Source organism: Poeciliopsis prolifica, unplaced genomic scaffold (assembly GCF_027474105.1).
Source record: "Poeciliopsis prolifica strain line A6 unplaced genomic scaffold, Auburn_PproV2 SCAFFOLD043, whole genome shotgun sequence".
In the NCBI taxonomy this organism is placed as follows: Eukaryota; Metazoa; Chordata; class Actinopteri; order Cyprinodontiformes; family Poeciliidae; genus Poeciliopsis; species Poeciliopsis prolifica.
In genome coordinates, this window is record NW_026562418.1 from 4,466,778 (window position 1) to 4,476,853 (window position 10,076).

At 41.8% G+C, this 10,076-nt stretch overlaps 1 protein-coding gene across 1 annotated transcript; it reads left to right on the forward strand.

The window, feature by feature from the left end:
- The first annotated feature begins 3,123 nt into the window (after positions 1-3,123).
- Positions 3,124-9,630, forward strand: cited4a (Cbp/p300-interacting transactivator, with Glu/Asp-rich carboxy-terminal domain, 4a). The gene is made up of 2 exons (XM_055055977.1): positions 3,124-3,343; positions 5,890-9,630. The coding sequence occupies exons 1-2, from the start codon at positions 3,180-3,182 to the stop codon at positions 6,593-6,595; spliced, it is 870 nt and encodes a 289-aa protein (XP_054911952.1). The 5' UTR covers positions 3,124-3,179; the 3' UTR covers positions 6,596-9,630.
- The last annotated feature ends 446 nt before the right edge of the window (positions 9,631-10,076 follow it).

The window sequence follows — 10,076 nt, forward strand, 5'->3', positions numbered from 1 at the left end:
ACAATTTCTTTGTTATGCGTCTGGATCTCAAAACCAGATCTAGTAAAACCCATTCCAGATATAAAATTAACAAAACATTGACTTTTGAAGTAAATACCAAATTTGGCAAATACACTGTGGATGAAAATAAATGGTTTCAACTGTACCTAGGAAAGATGAATTAGTCATAACCTCTTGACAGAATTTTACTTGAAACAGTCTTCAGGTGTAAATCTCTCTGTGTAAGAACGTTTTAAATCAGACAGATGAGAAAACGTTTGTCTCATTTTCAGAGGGAAGCGCTGCGATCTTTTGGTGAGTTGGTTCCTGTGGTGAAATAAGGCCACACTTTTATGTTTTTATGCTGGTTTGAGCCACCGAAAGATGCTTTGAGACGCGTATGGATTTATTTTTTTCTTCACAGCCATAACTTCACATGTGCTCAAAAGCTGTAGGGGCCTATAGTCTACACAAACTTGAAAAACACAACTTATGTATTTGCTCCAGTTTTGGCTTCGTAAATGGTGCAAACAAAAAAAAAAAGAAAAGAAAAGAAACCCTCAAAAAAACAAAAACTCCAAGGCACCATGTATGATGAGTATATGAGAAAATGTGCAGCTGAATGCGTGTTAAATGTGTTGTCACTTACTATTTCTGAGATAGACACCAGGTCTGTAATGACTCTTCTCAGTGCAGCTCCACTCAGATCCACTCAGCTTAGTTTGGCTCATTTTCCATTACAGTTGAGTACCAGATCTGTGAGTACGGCCTCGTTGTAACAGTGCAACCATGGAGACCGAAAAGTAATAGTATTAATGTTGGTATGTGTGTTTAATTAATTATGGAGATTCCATTCAATTCAATTAAAAAATACTTGTTTGATTCTAAAGGAAAATTAAATCTTGTAACTCATCTTAATTCCAAATTCTTCTGCTTCAAAAAAGAAAGTTAAGAATAAAGTTTTTGAAATTTCAGTTTCCTGTGGAAACATCTTCATTGCCATCACAGCAACCCTTTTCTTTTCCTTGGCAGCTTCTCCATGTGTCCTCTGGTATTCTGATTCATCTCTGAGCTCAAAGCCGTTGAGACTGGAGGCCTCTTTACCATCACCCTAATATTTAGCTCCCTCCATAGTTTCTCCTCAGAGTCAAACATTAATATCACTTCCAGTCAGAATGTTGGTAAATTCAAACTGTTAGTGGAAACTAAAACTTGTCAAATATATAGAAAAAATCATAACTGAGCATGTATGTGTGCTAGCTGTGACATAATTTTTAATCAGTTAGATTTTAAAACTGTACAATCAGTCAATAGCTATGAACATATATCATTGATATGCTTTAAACCTGCATTCAGCCTGGAAATCAGGCTGGTGATGTCCAGAAAACCATAAACTACTTTTCCTTCTACCATGCATGACAATCTAATCTGATGTGAAATGATATGATCAGATAAGTGCTGCATTCTAACAACCAGAACATCCCTGCTTTGATAAATCTTCTGCTTGCAGCTCAATGATAAACCGTCATTCTGCCTCCAGAAGCTCTGTGCTCCACCAGCAGTGTGTGGTTATCACTCTGCTCTGTACGTCCAGAGAGGAGGACAGGAAGAAACAGAGAGTTCCAAACACACTGGAGGTGATATGATAAAAGCATTTCTCCGTCATGTAAACGCTGCTCCTGCTCATTGCGTGGCCTTCAGCCTGTGGGCTTTATCTCGAGGGAATTGTAATCTAATTATTTGTATTTGTAATTTGTAAATTAGCCAATTTCAAGAATTTGTTTATTGTCTCTTTAAAGCTGAATTATGGAACTTTTATAAAAAATTAAAAAATTGTTTTTTACATACTTGTTTAATATATAAGACCATTAGTCATGATGGTATAATAAAGTCTGCCATATGCAAAAATGTACCAGTCCTGGTAAGAAATAACCAATCAGAGCCAGGAGGAGTGACTAAGCATTGTCAATCAAGCTAGTGTATAGAGAGGAGGCAAAAAAAAAAAAACGCTCTTTTTTTTTTTTTTACAGATTATCTGTTTCAGCCATTTGTTACAATCTGCACTGTAACAAATGGCTGTAAAACCTACAGCATGAAAATACAGTAAGATGGCTGGGTTTTGAAAATTAAGCTCTTAATTATGATCTGAAAGTTTATGGGACGTGACTGGACCGCTGGATCACGTGCGGAATTTTACAGCTGTACTGTAAATTTTTAATATAGAGTTGCATTGTGGGTTTTTTACCGGCTGGAGGCGAATGTTCACGGGCTAGAGGGCGGGGCACACAATGACTTTCATTGGGTAAGTACTTTTTTACAACACAAGTACTTTTTAGTTCAGTTCACCAAGAAGGATCTGTTGCAGTAAGCAGAAAAGTGTTGGCGTGTGGCAAGAGGGGTTTGCAGAGCTGTGTGCATATTTATACTTCAAGCTTACAAAATTTGGCATTGTGATTTATTGTGCCAGTGCCAGATTCTGCTATGGGCGACCGCCCAGGGCGACATCTTGTGGGGGGTGACAAGACCGACCCCTCACCACTCCCACTGCCCCAGACACTCCAGTTGTCTGTGTCTCACTGTAACTTCCATCCTTCTGTCTATTAGTCTTCCATCCGTAATGGATGGAAGACCTAATGAGATACTGCCATCTCACTGTATCAAGAGTTTGGTAAATTAAGTTGCAAATTCATATTTGCAACTTCAGGAAGTCTCAGAGACGGGGCTATGTCCACCTGGCTGAATGGCTGCCATGGAGATTTCTCAAACATGCATGAAAGAATCAAGGCAGCACTATGTCTGTTTTTGCTGACGGAATAACATTACCACACAACTGAAAACAGTCGACTAATAATACTGCCCCTTTAAGAAATATGTAGAAACATGTCTATAATAAGAGTTACAAACTGCAGCTTCAAACTTCAGAGTTCTGTCATTGTGTTCAACTAGTCCTCGTGCAGAAGCAGAAAGCCTTGAGTCAGCAGTGAGGATCATTGCTTCAGCCTGCGGCAGGCTGGACGCTGCGGACGTGCAGCTCTGAGCTGCTCCTGGATCAGCGGAGGTGAAGGTTTCTTTGCACAGTGATTAAGGGGGAGGACCAATGGCAACAAAGGAGACGGAGAGGACGGTGGCTCCTCCTTCTGCCCCCCCACACCGTTCCCTCTCTCTCTCTATCTCTCTCTCTCGCTCTCTGAGCTTTCTGCATGTATATAATCCCTGAGTTGACCCAGAAAACAAACTCTTCTTTAGATCGAGAAGCCGCACAGTTTGAATCCGCCGCAGGGCTGCATGTATCCGGAGCATCAGCTGAAGAGACGAGCCGGGACTTAACGAACTTCTCCGAACGGATTTCACTTTACGCCATCGGGTAGGTGATCGCTCCTGTTCGTCCTTATCAAAAAAAAAAAAAAAAAAAGAGAGAGAGAAAGAGAGAGAGAGAGAGAGAGAGCCAGGCAGCGTTTTCTCTTTGTCTTGACACATATTGAGGCTCTGCGGTGCAGAAAGCAGCCGGTCAGTGGCAGGTAGATCCGCTGTGGCATGATGGTGACAGAGAGCTGATCAGGATCCTGATCTGATGCTGCTGCTGTTAAAGTGGCTTCATGGATGCCGAGCAGAGCAGTGTGTGTGTGTGGGTGTGTGTGTGTGTGTATGTGTGGGTGTGTAGGGGTGTGTGTGTGTCTCCAGAATTCACAGTCGCTAAACGACAACAAACACACACTGGGGATCATTCATAACACATCGGTCATGTGAGGAAATGTGGGGCTGTGTGTGTGTGTGTGTGTGTGTGTGTGTGTGTGTGTGTGTGTGTGTGTGTGTGTGTGTGTGTGTGTGTGTGTGTGTGTGTGTGTGTGTGTGTGTGTGTGAACAGGATGTGTTGTTGTTGCTGTGGTAATCGAACTTAAAGCAAGAACATCAGAGATGACTGTGAAGGCAGAGGCAGTGTGTTGTGTTTTGAAATCAAGAGAGAGAGAAGTTGGTGTGTATGCGTGCATGTGTGTGTGTGTGTGTATTTCAGTCCTTCAAGCTGCAGTGTTTCTTCCCCCCACCCCTCATGTTTGACAGTGTAGTGGTGATTCTTGAATGGTGTAATGTTTGAGGTTTTGTAACGCTCCCTGTGTTTCAGGTGCAGTTATCTCATCCACAAACTTCACTGTATTCACTATAACAGAGCAGGATGTAGAAGTTTGTACTTGTGAAGTGGAACAAAAATGATGCATATTTTCTTTTTTTATTTTTGTTTTATGTACAAAAAGACCAAAAACAACTTCTGTATGCTGTCCTACTTCTGTATTCTGCCCCTCCTGAGTCCGCACTGTGCAGCGCCACCTTTTGGCCGCAGATAACACTGCAACTCTTTTGTGCTTCTCAGTTGGTTTTCCGTTTTGCATACGAAAAAACGTGCGCATAAACACTACAGCGGAATGAAAAAGCAAATAACACTCTGAGGAATGTAGTTTACATGCCAGGCCTGCAGGAGGCAGTGAACATTTTGAACTTTCTAATTTAGCAGAGTATTTTCTTAATCGTTTGCTTTTCGCTATTGCTGTAAATGTTCAAAATAAGCAGATTTTGCTTTAACACACTAAATGAAGTGAAGAGGTGCAGCAGCACAGAGAAAACACAGCTGTCCTCCATTATTGTTGTTGTGCCAAATGAAAACTGGATGCGCATTAAGCTGACGTGGCTTGCACCATCCAAATGTTTTCGGTTTTTGTTTAGATGGATATGAATAACATTAAGGCCCCACACACAAAGAAACTAGCATGGCATATTTATTGTAAATGACTGAGGAAAAAAAATCACATAAAATATATTTCTGCTGGACCAGTTGCTGTAACAGTGCAAGAGAACAACACTAAAAACACCAGTCAGAGGCATGTTTGCTATTTGTGAGTCTAAGGAAGACACGGCTGCCATGGAAACATTTGTCCAATCTGGAAACCAGCTTCAAAAATGATCATTTCTGGGATCCCAGGGAGCTACGTCCGTGTTGCTGCACAGTCTAATTGACACAAAACGTTAGCAGATACACCTAAAATTTGCTGAGTTCAAAAAGTTGTTAAACCTTTATGTTTTCGTCTTGTCAAAACGTTCTTTAGCGTGTAAGCGAGAGGCCAAAACGTTGTTGCATTTTGGCCTCTCGCTTACATGGTTCCAAAAACGCAAGAAAACATTGGCATTTTACTGTCGTTCAGTAAACAGACCTGAAGCCTCAATTAGATTGGATTCTAACATTCTAATGTCAACAATCGACTCTTAACTTAGATCCCTTGATAAGATTAGATCTGTGCTTTGACTGCGCCACTGTAACCCACAGGTATGAATGACGGTTATAACTGTGGCAGGAGATTATACCACAATTGGTTCAATCCTCGCTCCCTCCGTCTCTGTTGTTGTGTCCTTTAGCAAGACACTTGAGGGTTAGTGGGTGTGAATGGGTGAATCACTGAATGTAGTTTGAAGTGCGTTGGAGTCCTCTGGACTTGATCAACTCTGATAAGCTTCACTGTCTTCACCATCACATTGTACTGTGTGGATGGTGGTTCAGAGTACCATCTACTCTGAACCACTCTGCCTCTACTTAGCTTTCACCACCCAACATTAGGCATACCAAAGAATACCAGTATCTCCTCAAGTAGGCAGGTCACCTCCTTCTGGTAATCTCTTTCATGGGTTGTGGCAAATTACAAACAAAATTTCTTCCATAAAAACCAGGAGACACAAATTCTTTATCAATAAGTTGTATAAGTTGTTTATCTACCAATAATAAATCTGTAGAAGCACTGAATTCCAACACAGGTTGTTTTCTTACTCAAAAATGATCATTTTTGTTTTTTGCCACACTTTGTATAATCTTGTTGACATCATTGGAGGAATAATTATTATAATGTGTTTCCACACCTTTTCTTTCAGGGAAGACTTAAAAACCATGGCTGAACACATGACGATGCCCATGTCTCATGGTTTCCGGATGGGCATGAACGGACCAGTGCAGCACAACGGCCAGCCGGGCCTGCGGGGGCTGCCCAACGCCCAGGTGTTGCACTATGGCAGGAATCCTCAGAATACCACAGAGGGGGTCATGAGACAGAGATCGAACCTTATGGGACAAGGAGGCATGGGCGGCCCTGTGAATGGAGCTCCAATGACCAATCATCCCCATCAGATGATGCATGGGAACATGATGTATAATGGCCAGGGCCAGCAGCATCACCACCACCACCACATGCACCCCCAGCAGCAGCAGGGCGGACACCCGCCGCAGTATCTCCCTGGCAACCTCACGTCACAGCAGCTCATGGCGAGCATGCACCTACAGAAACTCAACACTCAGTATCACGGACACCCGCTGGGGTCGGCCAATGGTCACCACCTGCCCAACGGGGCGCAGTACCGGATGGGGCCCACCCAGCTGTCAGGCATGCAGCACATCGGTGCACCTTTCGGGGTGAACGGAACGGACATGGACCTAATTGATGAGGAAGTTCTGACCTCGCTGGTGTTGGAGTTGGGCTTGGATCGTGTTCAGGAGCTGCCTGAGCTCTTCCTGGGACAGAACGAGTTTGACTTCCTATCAGACTTTGTGTGCAAACAGCAGTCGAGCACGGTGAGATGTTGAGGAGAGGAGTGTGATTTGTTCCACCTGGACACCCAAAGAGCGACTGAGTGGCCATAGTAGCACAGCAAAAGCAGACAATCTCTGTTCTTTTTGGGTGTTTCTATGTTTATGTACATGACAGCGATGAGTACGCCTTCAAACTGACCTGCCTGCTAAGCGAATGGAGAATTGTAATGAGTGAAAACTAGGGAAAGTGCCAGGTTTCTGTTTCCTTTAGGCAGAAGCCAGGAAGATTTATCGCTTTTGGGTAAATTGAGGCATCCAGATGTTGCAGGTTCTGCCTGTAACATGTCCAGCACATGTGCCTACAATACCAAAGCTTTGGTTTAGATTTTACAAACGCAGTAGGTATGGATGACCTGATTATTCTGATTCTGTGGCATTTGTAAATGTGTCTTAGCTCTGATTACACCGTTGACTGGTAGCAAACAACTTACAGTTTAGCACAAGCTAAAAGTCTTCTGGGATCATTTATGCAGGAATGAAGGGAGTTTGAAATGTTTTTTATCTGGAGTTTGAAGGCTGGTTCTTCAAAAAGTAAAAAAAAAAAAATCTACGCATTTAAAGTAAAGTGAGTAAGGTGAGGTTTGCTAAATTTATAAGTGGTTATTATGGAATTATGTTGAATTGATTGAGTAATCATCTGGACTCTGTTTGGAGTAATGTAGGGGTCGAATGATTCTTCAGCCCTGACCTTTCACCCCAGCCAGTCAGAAACTCCCAAAAATCCCATTTTTATTCTGATCGGTTAATGCAATATGTTTTTGCTGCCAGGCTTATCTCTGAACACTGTTTCACATTGGAGTTGTTAATGACAACATGTTGAAAATATCTGAGTTTCTTTCAGGCTGTAAAACCTCCAACACATAACAGGAAGGCTGAATTGAGTAACTTGAGGTTACTGTCTTTTATTCTTATAACTTTCAATATGGAACGCACTGGATTTGAAAATGTTTGTAGCCTTTAGCTTTCTCTGATACTGCGGTTATAGTAACGCTAGCCGCTCTGATATAGTCATTCTTTTTAAGCGCTAAAGGTCATTTCAAATGTTGACTTGTAATCATTTTGTAAATTAAAATAGTAAAACACTGTTTTACACTGACTGAACGCTCTCTCATACACACACACACACACCACACACACACACACAGTGTGACATCGTCTCTGCCACTCCAACAAATAATTTTTATGGCACTGGAAAGTTTAGAAGGAAATATTTAGGATGATACTTATTTGATATTTCATATCATTGTTCTTGAAGAGAAAAGGGAATTGATTAAAATGAATATTAGCAGAATAAAACTGAGATGGGAAATTGGCTACAAAAATGTGATCTGTGCATCTTCAGATTAAAGGTGTTTTCACACCTGATGGATCTGGTAAACTCGGTTTGATTGGGGAACGGCAGAAATTGTTCCATGCTGAACATTCACGCTGTGCTGTGTCAAACGAACCAAACACTTTGAAAAAACCTATTGCCCTCCTCACATGTGGTGGCGCTGCATGAAGAACCACTGAAGGAAACAACACAAAAACCTCTGAAGAAGACATGGCAGCAACTTCCTTCTTCATGAAGTGTAAACAATAATGGAGAAGAGTCAAATTTTAGTGTGGAGTTTTTATTTTGGCTACAGAGACCATGAGTCATTTATCCTGCTGGCATTAGACTAGCATGTATATTTAGGTTGAATTTACCCAGAATACTCTGTACTGTGGTCCACTTCCTGCTTTTGTAGGGATCTCTTACACATTCAAACTGTATCAGAGTTCACTTCTACTGAACCTGAACCTAGGTTTATAAACGGACTATGGATTTATTTTTTGGTCCTAATCAGAGTTCGATTAGCATTCAAATTTACTTCAATTATGGTCTTGAAATATCACTGCTACAAGTCAAATGCATTTGGCCCAATACATATGTCAAAATAAATGTATAAAAACCAACAAAAACACAAATTCATATCGTATTTCTATACAAATTTGCAAAACAAAAAAAAAAAAACACCTGATCATAGACTGTGCGTCTGTATGTTTTTAGAGCTTAGTTGTTGTTTTCTTCCTGTGTGTGTGTGTGTGTGTGTGTGTCCATCAGCTCATTTAAATCCTATCGAAGGACGTCCACATCCACACACCCATCGCCTGTTCCATCAGGCAGACCTGAGCGTGTGGACGCAGCGCTCGCTCGCAGCACTTAGCTTAATCTTTTTTAAAAGCTGCCTCTACCTGTAGAGCCAATGTGCTGGAGCTCTAGTCATGTCTTATACCTTCGCTTTCTCGGCTGCTGTTCCTGCTGATCGGAGTTAAACTACACGTTTGTCACGCTTGTCTTAATTGAGCTGGTTGTGGAGGCTCTCTGATGACCCAGTCATTGGAAAACCAACACACTCTGTGGTGCTTTTTTTCTTTTTCTTTCTCGACATGCAAAAGCTTCCCGCTCTTGCAGGATAAGTGTTAGAGGTCAGCGTGGCGCTGGTCTGCTGCTGTACGGCTGCACTGGTGCCCCCTGTCTATAGAAAACAAGCCTGCTGGTCAAAAACGGTGATGACCACCTCACTGTCACAACGATTCTGGCCTAAACCCAATGGTAGCCTGTTTACTGTATTGTATCTTTGTACTGTAGGCTGGAGGCAAAGCTGATCTGAACACATTTAAGGTACTTTGGCAGAAAACTCTAAATCAGAGGCTGATATTTGATGTGCTGACAAGAGATTATACCCTTTGTCTTCTTACAGTGTGTAGATACAGTAGACTGGAGGATTAGGGGGCGTGGTCTAAAGCTTTCACATGGACTGCATGTCTTACGTGAGGGATGCTATCAACTTTCAACCGAGCTACTGAGAATGTACAGACCGCCGCTTTGTGGGAACCTGTCTAAAGATGGTAGATTAACGTGAGATTGTACTTCCTGTTCCTACCCAGCACCCCTCTCTCCCCCGTTTCTCACCCCTCCCAACCTCGCTGACCTTTTCTAATGTTATTGATTCTATTTTAAGAAAATGTATTTATTTTCAAATAAAATATTTATTTAAAAACCATTTCTTTTGTTGTTCCTTCGTCATGTACGTTGCCGCTGTCGGCCCGAAAGATCGAGGAAGGAAGAACTAAACGCATCAAGATAAGACGCACGTTTGAGGAAATGCATGTAGAGGTTTCACCTCTGTCTGAGTTGTTTGGCTTTAAATAAGCCCGGCCCTAAAAGCCACAAGTAAACACAGGAGTAAAGTTCAAACCTCACATCGTGAGCCAGCGCTGGAAACAAAGGAGTGCTTTCTTTTAGTTTCAGATCAGCTGATGACCCAAACACTGGACCTGAGAGAAAGTTATGAAGTGTTTTGGAAGAAGATTTCTCAAGTGCAAACTGATCATATCACCTGATTGGGTCATTTAAAATAATGACACCAGACAAACAAAAGTATTATGTGCACATTTACTCTATATATTCATTTCATACAGTAAAACGAATGAAATAATCAAACAAATA

Excerpts from the sequence above, each read along its gene's own strand:
- cited4a (XM_055055977.1), top strand. The coding sequence starts at position 3,180 with ATGTATATAATCCCTGAGTTGACCCAGAAAACAAACTCTTCTTTAGAT. Across the intron at positions 3,344-5,889 it reads ATTTCACTTTACGCCATCGG|GGAAGACTTAAAAACCATGG; the intron begins GTAGGTGATCGC and ends CTTTTCTTTCAG.